Source organism: Panthera uncia, chromosome A2 (genome assembly GCF_023721935.1).
Source record: "Panthera uncia isolate 11264 chromosome A2, Puncia_PCG_1.0, whole genome shotgun sequence".
Classification (NCBI taxonomy): domain Eukaryota; kingdom Metazoa; phylum Chordata; class Mammalia; order Carnivora; family Felidae; genus Panthera; species Panthera uncia.
The window spans coordinates 18,226,995-18,240,648 of record NC_064816.1 but is presented as its reverse complement, the minus strand read 5'-3'; the positions used below and the strand labels follow the sequence as shown (position 1 = coordinate 18,240,648).

Here is a 13,654-nt window from a genome sequence, read left to right as displayed (position 1 = left end):
TATGGGCCCTCAACTGCAGTTGCTCCTCACGCCAGTGGATTCCAAGGGTGATGGACAGGCTCACAGAGCACCTTCTCAAAGTCACCATGTAACCAATTTGTGAAGGGTATGGGGTATGAATATTTACTGTCATCACTCACCACCCTGGGGCTCAGGTTGTGGTAGGGGCAACAATATAAGTTAGAATTTAGGGAATCCACATGCCTCCCAACACACACACACACACACACACACACACACACACAGCTGCTGGGGGCGTTTTCACTAAGTATTTACTGAGCTACTGCTGTAGACCAAACGCTGCTCATGGTACCCAAGGTCCAGCTGTTAATTCTTGCCTTCGTGGAGCATGCCTTCTAGTGGCTTTGGAAAGAACACTAAATTAGAAGTTCTTCAGACCTGAACGTAGCCATACATGTGGCCAATTATTTAATTTTCTTTAGGTATGGTTTCTTCTCCAAATGCGACAGTGGTGATAACAGAAATGGTGTGGGAATAAAATGAGACCAGATGGGCAATGCGCGGCCTGCCCTGGGACACTCCTAAAGCGCTGGTTGCGGGGAAGCCGGTGGTTGGGCAGGCCCGCTGGACCTGACCTCTGGGGTCGGGAACGTCGGAGCCGCCATACAAGCAAAAACCAGGAGGACCCAGCCTCCACATTACTGGGTGGGAGCTGTCCCTGCCGGAGAGAGCGTGGCCTGCTGGGACCTGACGTCTCGCGGTGCCTACTGGGATGCCTAGCTTCCGAGAGCGGCTATTGGTCCCGCCCCGCGGACCGACGAGAGAAGCAGCCAATCAGAGAAGGCAGCGTGCGGAAGCGGAAGTGAGGTTTCCGTGGAGACAGCGAGCCTGCGGAAGGCGGCGGCGGAAGCACCTGCGGGAGAAGGCTGAGGCAGGGTATGGTGCCTCCGGCGGCCCTGTGAGAGCGAAGCGGCCGCGGGGCTCGCCATGCGCCGGCGGCCCTGACATGGGCGCCAGTGGCTCCAAAGCTCGGGGCCTGTGGCCCTTCGCCTCGGGGGCGGGGGGCGGCGGCCCGGAGTCAGCAGTCGCTGAGCAAGCTTTGGTGCGGCCGCGAGGCCGAGTCGTGCCCCCCTTCGTATTCACGCGCCGCGGGTAAGGGCGCGGGTTCCGCCTCGGGGAGACAGGCGGGCGGCGGGGCGCCCCGAGTCACAGGGAGCTCCAGCCGGAACCAGGAGAAGTCCCATGTTTTGGACCCCCGTGGGAGCAAGGGATGGGAAAAGCAGGGCAATCGGCTCCTGGCGACCTGGCTGCTCTGAAGGTCTCCCTAGGGGAAGAGGCTTGTCCGTGGGTAGGCCCTCTGTACTGTTAACTTGAGATAGGGTCTCCCTGAGACTTGAGGGTTTCTTTTCATCCCTTCCAGCCTAGCCTGCAAGTTGAAGGCTCCTAGGCTCCCTCTCCCCCAGTTCTGAGGGAAGACTAACCCTCTGATTTGGCTGTTTCCGTTACCTACCGTGGTGGCATTGGACCTCTGAGGGTAGGTAGTAGCTAGGAAAGTAGGACTGGGTCCTAGTGTTGAGAATGGAGCCTGGGAAAAAGACCCTCACTCAGGTGTGTTCTTCAGATCTAGAGCACTGACCTTCCCTCTTTTTCCATGGGTCCAAACAGGAGCGCTAGATTGGCCTGGCCCTGGTGGGTCCGGGGAAATGGTACTTAGGTGATGCTGGAGATTTGGCTGTAGATACTAGGGAGACTGAACAGTGGTAGTTTGGCTAGACCAGCCATTTGGGGGTGGGTGGGGAGGATTCAGACTTTTTCCCTTTAGGTTCCCACCTAGCTCAGGTATCTGCCATCTCAGGTTGACCCAGGGCCAGTAGTATCTTCTGGAGTGAGACACATGCCCAGGCCATCATGCTTCGCCCACCTTGGGTGAAAGCAAGGGCCTGATGTTGGAATGGCCACTTTTGCTGAACAAACCAGTGATGAGAACTGGCCTTGGCTGCCTTGACAACGTGCTCTGATATGATGTCTCTTCCTGAGGCCTGACAGAGTAGCACTGGCTACCACCCCATTCGCTTCTAGTAGACCCCGTACCCTTCAGGCATATTATCCTCTCTTCCTCCCATCAAGGTTGTTCCTCCCCATTTGGAGGCGGGCATGCTTCCTTGTAGTCTGGTCATTTGCCATGACTGGGTGTGGGGCTCCAGCCCAGCCTGTTCCCTCTCTCTCTACACAGCTCCATGTTCTATGATGAGGATGGGGATCTGGCTCACGAGTTCTACGAGGAGACAATCGTCACTAAGAATGGGCAGAAGCGGGCCAAGCTGAGGCGGGTCCATAAGAACCTGATTCCTCAGGTGAGAGGCTGGGGCAGTGGTCATTGAGCCTATGCTGAGTGTGTGGAGGTAGACCCAGATGGGGTCTGCTGTCATGGTGGGAGCTCTTGAGGGAGGAGCTGGCCCTCACTAGCCTCTGTTTCCGTGGCAGGGCATCGTGAAGCTGGATCCTCCCCGCATCCACGTGGATTTTCCTGTGATCCTCTATGAGGTGTGAGCCTGGGGAGTGGCAGGCGTAAACACTCCCTACCCCAGCAAGAAACCCCCAGGCTCAAGGTGTGGCTTCCATTAAGGAACCTAAGCTGGGGCCACAACCCTGAATAAACTGCATTGGCCTGGAACCTTCAGCTGTGAGCGGGGCAGTCCTGCAGTGTTGGTCGGGTGTTGGTTTGTATGTGGACAAGAGGTGGCTGGCGGCTGGTGAGGGCTAATGGCAGAGTTACCAGCCCACCTTCCCCAGCAATCCCTACAAGGAGCATGGCAGGGCATATGCTGGTCAGGAATGCCTGGTTCTTGCACCCTTGCCTGGCCTGCTTTCTTCCAAGCTTGCCTAGGGCCCAGCCCTGCTAAGGGTTACAGCACTTTACAAGCAAGGTCTGCCTTCTTCCAGCCCCTGGGCTGCAGGAGCTGTACGCAAGCGGGAACTTCCCTTCCCTCATTTCCCTTACCCCCTTGTTGGAGCATTTCAGCCGTTTGCTACCTCGATTCCTCCTGTGTTGGACAGAGGCTGGGGGCAGTGCAAGCCTGATTCTTCCTGTCTACCTGCTCATCTGTTCCCACTCCCAGACGGATGGACAGTTTGCCAGCTGTTAATAGGAGATGGGACTGGTATAGGAGGATACTCCCTCCACCCAGGGCTGGGCTGATCCCTCCCCACTGCAACTACTTGTTGCCCCCACACACATCCCAGTTGAGAGGGCCTAAGATGGGATCACGAAGGGCTATGGATGCCTGTGCCTATGGGGAGTTGTACCAACCCATCTACTTTGTCTAATCCTCCATGCCTTTGTACCAGCCCCACACAAACCCCTGCCATTGGGTGACCATCCGCCACCCATTGGTGAGGAACAGCACCCTAGGGCTGGTGCCAATAGCTATAAGGAGCCCATCACCCCTTTCCCTAAGTATACCCATCCCTCAGGATCAGTCAAGGGAAGGTATTGGAGCCCCTGGGTAAGGACAGAAAGGAGAGATCAACCATAAAGGAATACTTAAAATGTGAAAGTTTGTAAATAGTTTAGTCCATGATGTTGGGGCAGAGTCTGATTTCTACATCGAAATGATTTTTTTTTTTTAATTCCTTACTGTGCAAGCTCTGTGCTTTTAAGAGTGTGGGAAATGGCTTGGGAAGGGTGGCCCCTAATCTAAGAAGAAGACTGTTGTGTTATTTGTTTAGTTTCAATAAAATTATTTGTAGACCCTGCATACGAGTGGTATCCGCTGTGATATCCAGTGTCTAGACCACCACCTGGGTTCTGTGGGTAGGCCTGGGCCACTCTGGTGACCCATCTTTATCATCAAGGCTCAAGGTAAGCCTGAGCCCAGCCCGTGGTCATCCCAGCTGTAACCAGCAGGTGGCAGTGTATTCACATAGACCTCACTGCAGACCCCCTCAGAATGGAGGGACATTTTCACCTATTGTGTTTAATAGGTAGGGACCCCTGGAATTGGAAGGCTTTGGGGTGCTTCACTAGGGATTGGCCCTACCTGCTTGACCTGAGGTGAGAGCGTGACCCCAAGTAGTTCTGGAACAGCTGTCCTGCCCCCAGGAGTGTGAGCTGACCCCACATGAGGTCATAGCATGAGCCATCTTAGGTCCACCCATCCTAGGTGGACAGCAATCAGATGGGTGCCACCATGCCCTTGGCCTACCACCAGGCTCTGTAGCCCAAACCTACCTGCTTCCTCCCAGGACTAGTTGTGGATACCACCAGGAGAGTGGGCTTGGGGTTTCTGTTCCAGCAGGCAGAACTCTGCCACCTAGTACTTTCTCTGTTCCCTGCTGACCCTGTGTTCTCACCTGCAGCTGCCCCCTGTGGACATTCGGCCCGCACTTCTCAGGCCCTGAGAAGTGGTTCTCCGCTAGGTTTAGCCCTTGGCCGTCAGCCCAACTTCCAGCTAGGGAGAAGGGAGATCAGGGACACAGGCTTCTGGGTCTGGGGAGTTGGCCTGCCAGTCTTTTGGAGGCTTAAACTTGTCTGGAGCAGGATCATCCTGTGCAGCCTGGACTTTGTAGTCCTTCTTTGGGCACCTTCCCACTTTCCTGATAAGACGTCAGACTTTGTCCCCCTTACTGCCCCCAGGGCCAGGGTTCTGCCATGCCAGATGGCATCCCATCACCCATCACCACTGTCCTAGTGTGGGGGAACTCCCTGTGTTGGGCCTTCCCCAGCTGACCCCAATGCTAGAAACAATGGGGGTCAGGGCAGTGCTTCCCCACTCCCTTCCACTGGGCTGTGCTCACTTCCTTCCTGCTGGCTGCCTGAGGAAGTGTCCCTGCCCTGGGACAGTCTGGTTTGGCCTTTGTTTCCCCAGGGGCCCCCACCATTGCAGCTTCCAAGGCTTGTGTCCCTTGTGGAGCCAGCACAATGGTACAGGGACACACCCTCCCCTGCCCTGTCATGGACTCCTTGGTCCTCCGGCAGACTCCAGGGTGTGTACCCAATTCCCCCAGTTGCCCAGGCTTACACAGCCTTCTGTTAGAAGAGAGGCCCGGGCACTGGAGAGGTGGGCCAGTAGGGTGAGTGGGGTAGGCTTAGGGTGATTTGAGGGTATGCAGACTTGTCCACCTCTCTGAACCAGGTCTGCTGGGACCTTGCTGCAGCCCTCCCTGGGGCTACAGCCCTGTAATGAGTACCCCCTTTCCCATGGAAACACAGCTCTTTTCTCATTCCAGGTATAAGAGTTCCCTACTCTGCAGTGTCTCAGTGAAGTCCATCCAGGAATGCCCTCCATCAGGAGACCACTCTGTAGACCCTTCCCAGTCCCTGTCCCTTCCCCCACCCTGCACAATCACACACATCAGCACATTGTCCACTCTGTCACACTTGGGATGCTTCTGCTCTTCAGCGGAAAAAAATTGACTCAGCTCCTGGAAGCTCCCCCAAGCCCCCTTATGACTGGTTCCCTTCTTCACCACCTGCTTTGGGGGACCATCAGCCAAGCATCTCCCAAATAGTTTGACTTCCCAAAGGACCTCCACTGGGGCCCCTCCATCCACAGGCTACTGGATTTGAGGATGGGCCTCAACCCCAAGAGAAGGTTGGGGAGAAGAGCTTTCAGGGTTAGGAAGCTGCCGGCAGGGTGGAGGCTGTCACCTGAGCCAGGTCCCACTGCCTTCCTGTCACCTAGTGCAGTTCACAGGGCCAGGGTATACTCGGGGGAGGAGGAAGGGGGGAAGGGGAGGAGGGCAGCCAGCCAGTGGGTCTTTGTCGTGGGAGGGAAACAGGGTCAAGCGGTCCCTTTCCCCTGCCCCCCCCCCTCCTGTTCCTGGCCCTTTCCTCTCAGAGGGGCAGCAGGAAGTGAGGAAAAAGGGCTGGGGTGGGAGGCGGGAGCGGGTGGGAGGGGATGGAGTTTATCAAGTCGCCGGCGGGTTGCCCGGCGGGCAGCAGCTGGTGCGTGTAGCTTAGCTGGAGAGGCTCACCGGGGGAAGGAGGGAGGCCGCCGACCTACTGGGCCCACGGGCTCCCACACAGGTGAGCCCAGTGCAGGCGACTGGTCTGCACCCCCATAGACCCGCTCACAGGAGCGCTCCCTCCCTCTCCTCCCCAGCGTTCGGAATGGGCTGGCGGTGCAGACCCGGGCCCTTTGAGGAGCTGAGTCCAGCACGGAAGAGAGGATCTAGGAAAAAGCAGGGAGGTCTCGCCCAGGTCCAGCTCCAAGCCTGCTCCCCACAGGGACGGGCTTGCGGGACGAAAGGGCTTAGGATTCCGGTGGAGGCCCGGGGGAGCCCCCTAGCCAGGCCGGCTTTTCTCCGCAGTCGGGTCGGCTGTTTCTGCAAGAGTAGCAGACTCCTAGGAGTTTAAAAAAAAAAGGGGGGGGGTGTCCTACAAGCCTCCACAAAGACTGGGCAGGAGAGAACCGGAGGCCTTGACCTGTCCCTAATGCAAGTCGGGGGCAGGGGGCCCAACTCCCAGGGCCCGCTGGGCTTACCGGCCCCCAGTGGGGCCGACCAAGCTGCGACCCACAGCTCGTGTTGCCAAGACAACTACTACCTCGGCCCTGCCTACGAAGGGCCCAGAGGAGGGTGCTTGACCCCCTCCTTCAGTCTGGTAGGGGGCGGGGCTTCCCTTCAGACCTGGGACGGGGGTCGGGAAGCCCCCCGATCCACAGGGGACTGGGCGTTACTGTCCTGGGAAACCAGAGATCGGCTCTGGTCACCATACCTCTTTCCAAACTAAGGGCCCCACGGCTGGGAACTACACTCGCGGGTACAGATCCAGATCCTCTGCTGCCCCCAGCCAAGGCCCCGGGTCCCGCAGCACCACCTTATGGACAGGCGGAGGAACACCTTCTTCTTTATTCCCTGCGCGACTCCCGACTCTTACGCTGTCCCTTTAAGCGGCTGGTCGCGCGGCGGAGCGGGGAGGACTGTACCACCGACAGTGAGCTGGTGGGGGAGGAAACTTTGGGCTCACTGGCACTAGCACCTAAGATTCCAGAAGAAAGCCCTGTTCGGAGGGGCCTCACGGCCCCAGATGGATGGCCACGTTACTCGGGGAAGAATCTGGGGGCCTTGGAGCCTGAAACGTGGCACTGGCTGCGCGAAAGTCGGGAACACATTCCCGCCCCGGCCACAAGTCCTGCCCCAGGCCCACCTCCGCGCTGGATTCTTAAAGGGCCCGCGGGCCGGGGTGGGGAGGGGGCGGGGCGGAGCAGCAGAGGCGCGGAGCCTGGGCTGCGCCTGGGCTAGCGGCCGGAGCGGGCCGGGCTGGGCCGGGGATGGCAGTGGCCATGGCGTGGGTCCCGGCAGCGCCCCGCGCGAGGTGAGGGCGGGCAGTGCAAGCCTAGCGGCTTTCTTCCTTCAGGTTGGGTTCAGAAGTCCAGGGGATGCGCTCAGCCGGGCGGCCAAGGAACCCAACCCCCACCCGGCCGGGCACTGGCCCCACGTGCGGGGCGGGGGCGGGGTCCAGCACAAAGGCCAGGGGGAGTGAGCTCCTCCCGGGACCCGTCTGGCGGTGTGGGGCGCATTCACGGTGGCTGCGGAGCGAAGGGCCGGTCCGCCGGCGCCGCCGAGGGAGGTCCGCCACCCCTTTGTCCCGGTGGGGCCTCCACCAAACTTGGGAGAGTGCGTTCGAGACAAAGTCCTGACGTTCTCGCTCTTCTTCCTGGCGGGTGTTACACACATGATAGCTTCGCGGCTGTGTTCCAGCTTCCTTGTGGCTGTATGAGCTGTGCCCTTCCTTATACAAATGCTATCGTTTCCCTGGACCAGGAGTTCTTCATGGAGTACAGAGTGGGCCGCGGGTTCGAGGCTCTCTGAAACCATGTTTTGGGTGGTATGCAGGCATCTGTATCTCTGCGCAGCTAGTCCGTAGTGCAGCCGGCCAATTCTTAGAGTCACACACCTACCAGAGGTCTCTGTCCAGCCGTAAGCCACCTGCTCCAGGAAGGAGTCCTATGCTCCTGGCAGGGAGTTCCCAGGGTGTCTTCCCTTCCCTCCTGTGGTCTTTCAGACCTGTTACAGTCGCCTAACAGGGTCTCAACAGCCTGGGGCACGGTGCCCCCCACAGCGTGGGCTTGGGGAGTGTGAATGGGTTTGGGGTGGGCACCTCGCTGATTCTCTAGACTGACTTGCTTTTTCCCATCTCTCCCCTAGTTCCTGAGCTGGTGCCAGGCAGGTGACACCGTTTTCCTGTAGCCCCCAGCATGTGGGCAGGCTTGGGCCCTGCCATCACACTGGCTGTGGTGTGGGCGGCGGCATGGGCCACCCAGCTCAAGCCCACAGCGCCACCCATCTTTACGGGCCGACCCTTTGTGGTAGCATGGGACGTGCCCACACAAGATTGTGGCCCTCGCCTCAAGGTGCCACTGGACCTAAAGGCCTTTGATGTACAGGCCTCACCTAATGAGGGTTTTGTGAACCAGAACATCACCATTTTCTACCATGACCGGCTGGGCCTGTATCCCCGCTTCAGTTCAGTGGGGAGGTCAGTGCACGGTGGCGTGCCACAGAATGGCAGCCTCTGGGCACATCTGAAGATGCTGCAGGAACACGTGGAGCACTACATTCGTACACAGGAGCCTGCAGGGCTGGCAGTTATCGACTGGGAGGACTGGCGGCCTGTGTGGGTGCGCAACTGGCAGGACAAGGACATATACCGTCAATCATCACGCCAGTTGGTGGCTGTTCGCCACCCTGACTGGCCATCAGATCGTGTAGTCAAACAGGCGCAATACGAGTTTGAATTCGCTGCACGGCAGTTCATGCTGGAGACACTGCGCTTTGTCAAGGCAGTTCGGCCTCGGCACCTCTGGGGCTTCTACCTCTTCCCAGACTGTTACAACCATGATTATGTGCAGAACTGGGAGACCTATACAGGCCGCTGCCCTGACGTTGAGGTCTCCCGAAATGACCAGCTGGCCTGGCTGTGGGCAGAGAGCACAGCCCTCTTCCCCTCTGTCTACCTGGACGAGACACTTGCGTCCTCCACCCACGGCCGCAACTTTGTCAGCTTCCGTGTTCAGGAGGCCCTTCGTGTGGCTCACACCCACCACCCCAACCACGCACTCCCGGTCTACGTCTTCACGCGACCCACCTATAGTCGCAAGCTCACGGGGCTTAGCGAGGTATGTGCCTCCCAGGACCCTGCCTTCTTCCCCAGGGAACCACTGCAGGTTTGGGTTACCAGGGGGCCTCCTGCCCCGCGGTTTTCTATCTACATTCCCTTGTGTCATTCTCTCTGTAACCTTGTGAAAGGGTAGCATCATTACCTCCATTTTGCAAATAAGAAGATTGAGGTCCAGAAATGCTGAGAAACTCACCCAAAGCTTCCCAGCACATCCAGGGCAAAGCAGGGTCTTGGAACTAGGCATTCTGACTTTGGGGTTTATCCTGATAGATACATCTTCAGCTCAAGTGGGTCGTTAGCTTGGGAAACGGAGGCCAAAGTAGGCGTGCAAATGACTTGAACATCTAATGAGAAAGTGAAACAGCCTCTGCCTGGGGGTGGGAAGGGGTACTGGGCTGAGGGGATCAGCCAGTCAGAACAGGGTGAGGGCCTGTCCAGCCTGCCTGGTCCTCACCCTGTGGTCTCAGTCTTCCCCAGTGACCATCCCCCTCTCACACAGATGGATCTCATCTCCACCATTGGTGAGAGTGCAGCCCTGGGTGCGGCCGGTGTCATCCTCTGGGGCGATGCAGGCTACACCACCAGCACGGTAAGTAAGCGCCCCCACCCAGCCTACCAGAGTGGAGTGTGCAGGGGCCAGGCAGAAAGTTGGGGCTTTCAGCTGCTGACCCTCAAGGTGGACAAACCTAGTCTCCCACCCAAGGCATTCCTGGTCCCAGTAGAGAAGACAGAGTTCCTTCCCTACGTGCCCTTCTGGGTTCATCTCTGTCCCCACTTCCCTTCTCAGCAGGAATAGGAACAGTAAGGGTTCAAGCACTCATGTACAGATACACATGTGTGTGCTGTTGAAGGAAGGTTAATAGAGTTTCCATCTGGGCCTGTGGGCTGAGGCAGCTGACCCTGATCCCTGGCCTCTGCCCCTAGGAGACCTGCCAGTACCTCAAGGATTACCTGACGCGGCTGCTGGTCCCCTACGTAGTCAACGTGTCCTGGGCTGCCCAGTATTGCAGCCGGGCCCAGTGCCATGGCCACGGGCGCTGTGTGCGTCGCGACCCCAGCGCCAATACCTTCCTGCACCTCAGTGCCAGCAGCTTCCGCTTGGTGCCTAGCCATGTACCTGGTGAGCCGCAGCTGCGACCAGAGGGGGAGCTCAGCTGGGCTGATCTCAACCACCTGCAGACGCACTTTCGCTGCCAGTGCTACTTAGGTTGGGGCGGTGAGCAATGCCAGTGGGACCACACACGGGCAGCTGGGGGTGCCAGTGGGGCCTGGGCTGGGTCCCACCTCACTGGCCCACTAGCTGTGGCAGCCCTGGCCCTCACCTGGACTTTATAGGGGTCTCACCCGGCTGCCAAACAAGCTGGCCTCTGCCACAATGGCTCTGCCAGGCACATAGGAGCCTACAAGGGGTGGACAAACTGGAGTCTGGAGGGGGCAGAGCCCCTGGGATGCCCAGTAGAGCATCCATACCAGCTCTCACCCCCCTGTTCTAAGGGGGAGGGGCAGTTCCCCGAAAGGTCCCTTCTCTCCCTGCCAGAGAGGAAGAGGGGCACAGCCGGGCCAGAGAGGACCTGACCCTACTCTCCTGCCCCTGGATGGTTTATTATTATTATTTTGGGGTCTCTTTTGTAAATTAAATATAAAACAATTTCTTCTGTGCTTGGACTGTCTGCAACTAGGCCAGGACATGTGAAAGACAATCCAGGGTCTCTCAGACTCTCTGCTGGGGACTTCTTATCTGTCAAATGCCATCTGTGGGACCTGGAGGCCCAGAGCTGCCCATTCCGCTGATGGGGCAGGGGCCAGTGGGACTGGAGGGACTCACATTCCACCCCAACACCAAGGACCTTGCTTTCTCCATATTGATTGGAAAGTTGTTGGGCCCAACCTTCTGTGAGGGACTGGGCTCATTGTGTTTCTCCTACTTGTCCCTGGATCCCCAGCTGGGCCAGTGCCAGTCACCTCGCCTTGCCCACCCAGGGAGAAAGGGGAAGTGGATGTTTGATCTTCCCAGGCTGGGCAAGTAGCCAGACCACCCCTCCCTGCTGTTCCCACAGGCAAGGGCGTCTCCTCCACTCCCTGCTCCCAAGGGCAGTAGACTCCAGCCACACAGCCCTCTCTCCAGCTGGGTCGCAGTCCTCCACTGGGGTTTGGGATCTGAACGCCAAGGTCTCATCCCTGTCCCACTGCAAAGATGCATGATGGGGCGAGAGGGAGGTATCTTGAGCCTGGGAGCAGAGACAACCTCAAAGATCACTTCTGTCCCGGCCGTGGGAAGTATAGCCTGTCCTCAGCTGTCCCAAGGGAGACAAGTAGCAGCTGGAGCAGTCGGACTGGCTCTGGACTGCTTTACTACCCTGCTTCTGAAGGAAGTTACCTGGTGTGTCTCTGCCCCTCTCCTCAGCCATCAAACCCACACCTGAAGGTCCCCTTGTCCATATCGGTGATGACACAGCCCCTGTCCTCAGCAAACACTGGCTGTGGAGAGAAACAGCCAAGTGGTGAAGAGGGGGCGCGGGCAGCCCAGCCACAAGGGAGGTATCCGTGAGGTAGTCCTTCCTACACTGAGTTAAAAAGGGAAGAGGAAGCTTGATGCGAGAGACAAAGCATGGGCAAAATCTGGAGGAAGTCAGAACACAACTGGGACTCACAGTTTGAGGCTAGGGGCTACAGCAGGCAGGGCAGGAGGGGCAGCCCAAGAGCAGCACTAAGCCTGACTTTGCCTGACGGCGGTGACTCCCTTACCCATTCAGTAAATAATGCATACATGTGCAGGTGCTGGGCTGGGATGCATGTGTGAGGCACACCACAAAGAGCCCTGTCTCCATGGGGATGCACACTAGATGCAAAGGCTGAGTCAGAAGTGGTCATGGGAGCAGAGCCTGGAAAAGCGAGCCCCACCAAATTGATGTCAACTCAGGTTGTAAAGTGATCCCTTATCCCTCTGGCTGGTGATGGCAGAGAATGAGGGAAAGGGGTTGGGTGGTAGTTCAGGGAAGGCAATGTCAGTTCACATGGCGGAGGAGGACGCTGGGGCGGAAGGGTGCCCAGATGTTCATGGCTATGGTGGGGAGAGGCCTGCTAGACAGAAGATGAAGGTATTGTCAATAAGGTCGTGAGATAACGGAGCCAATAAAAAGAGGGCAAAGAAGGAGAAGCTGTAACCTCTGACTTCCCGTACCCAGCTGGGACCCTCAAACACACCTGTGAGCTATCCCACCCGCATCTGTAACACCCACATCTGTGATCTCTCCCACCGAGCTTGGACCCCTACACGTACATGTGCAAAGCTGTGATTTCCTTCACATGTTGACCTTATACAACTGTTACCTTCCCCAAATAGCTGTGGCCTGTACCTACCCAGCTGTGACACCTCCGTGCAAACCTGTGATCACTTCACATCACTTTCCAGGAGGACCTGGAAAGACAGCCTTGTGGAAAGTGCAACTCAGGGACAGCCGGATCTGTGGGTGGGCAGGTGGGGGTAATGGGGAGTGAGGTGGCCTAGGCAGGGTATGAGAGCAGAGAGGGCAGGCAGGGCTGGACCACAAAGCTGGAGTGACCCCAGACACACAGAACTTGGGCCCATCTGGCCAGACCAACTCAGCAAGGGCAGGTCTATGGGCAGGGCCCTGGGGTCAGGGAGGGCTTTGGGTATTCCTTCCTGCCGTTCCACCATTAGAACTTCTCCCCTAGACTGAGGCCAGCTGGAGGATGCTGGCCTGATGGTTGGCTGGATTGTGCTAATTGCAGCCTAGGTTTCTAGGGGCACCAGAAGGTAGTACAAAGCCTTAGGGAGAGGGAGTCAGGGCTGCCTTGATGTTCTCCTGTCCCCTCAGCCCTGGGGAGTTGTGCCAGTCTCCCTGAGCCTGGTGGCCATCACTCTGGGACCCTGCTTCCACCAGGATCAGCAGCCACCATCTCTGTGATTAGATGCTGTACTTGGGTCCTGGCTGATGTACCCACAGCCCCCTGGCACCATGGGCCCACTGTCAGCTTCTCCATCCTTGCCTGCAGGACCAGGTCCAGATGATAGCCAGCTGTGTCACTGCTTCATTGACCACCATCCAGGCAGGGGATCACCGGCTCAGGCTCAGACTGGGCTGCAGATTCACTCAGGTAGCACTTTCACCTGGGCCAGGGACATGATGTTCCCTTCACCCCACCCTGGCAGGCAAGCCTGGGCCTGGGGACCTAGCAGGTCTCAATAATCAGCTTCTGAATCAGCAAACAAGTGAAATCATAAAGGAATGAACAAACATGTGGTCACTGACACACCCGTGGTCAAACATGGGATCTCATAGTCACAGGACAGCAGAGTCTTCAACACCCAATCCAGTCACCGGGTCCCACACTTGCACATACACACTCTACTGGAGCTTGCACAGAGGTCTAGATAGTAGCTGACCTGGGCTTCACAAAGACACACTCACTGACCAGCCCTGACTTCACAGACACAGCGCCTTTCAGACTCAAGTCCCGAAAGCAGAAGTGACTTACCCCCCTAGGCATAGTCAGTATAGGGTCTGAGGCCACAATACTTCTAGGGACCCCCGAAATCTTAATTTT

General features: G+C 57.8%; 2 protein-coding genes and 1 long non-coding RNA gene across 5 annotated transcripts; 2 read left to right on the top strand and 1 right to left on the bottom strand.

The window, feature by feature from the left end:
- Positions 1-87: 87 nt before the first annotated feature.
- TUSC2 (tumor suppressor 2, mitochondrial calcium regulator) lies at positions 88-3,719 on the top strand. Its single transcript, XM_049640546.1, has 3 exons — positions 88-1,113; positions 2,195-2,315; positions 2,446-3,719. The coding sequence occupies exons 1-3, from the start codon at positions 734-736 to the stop codon at positions 2,509-2,511; spliced, it is 567 nt and encodes a 188-aa protein (XP_049496503.1). The 5' UTR covers positions 88-733; the 3' UTR covers positions 2,512-3,719.
- Positions 3,720-5,856: 2,137 nt separating this feature from the next.
- Positions 5,857-10,736, top strand: HYAL2 (hyaluronidase 2). 2 transcript variants are annotated; one of them, XM_049640524.1, is made up of 4 exons: positions 5,857-5,989; positions 8,113-9,083; positions 9,585-9,674; positions 10,010-10,736. In XM_049640524.1, exons 2-4 carry the CDS (start codon positions 8,163-8,165, stop codon positions 10,418-10,420), a joined length of 1,422 nt encoding a protein of 473 aa, XP_049496481.1. In that variant the 5' UTR covers positions 5,857-5,989; positions 8,113-8,162; the 3' UTR covers positions 10,421-10,736. The 2 variants fall into 2 exon arrangements, with proteins under 2 accessions (XP_049496481.1, XP_049496482.1); XM_049640525.1 differs by lacking the exon at positions 5,857-5,989 and adding an exon at positions 7,195-7,279.
- On the bottom strand, positions 6,817-12,934 carry LOC125929399 (uncharacterized). 2 transcript variants are annotated; one of them, XR_007459852.1, is made up of 5 exons: positions 12,446-12,934; positions 11,463-11,563; positions 10,037-10,216; positions 9,279-9,456; positions 6,817-6,903 (listed from the first exon to the last, which is right to left on the bottom strand). It is a non-coding gene; the product is annotated as an uncharacterized LOC125929399 (long non-coding RNA). The 2 variants fall into 2 exon arrangements; XR_007459851.1 differs by lacking the exon at positions 6,817-6,903 and adding an exon at positions 7,252-7,621.
- Positions 12,935-13,654: the final 720 nt, after the last annotated feature.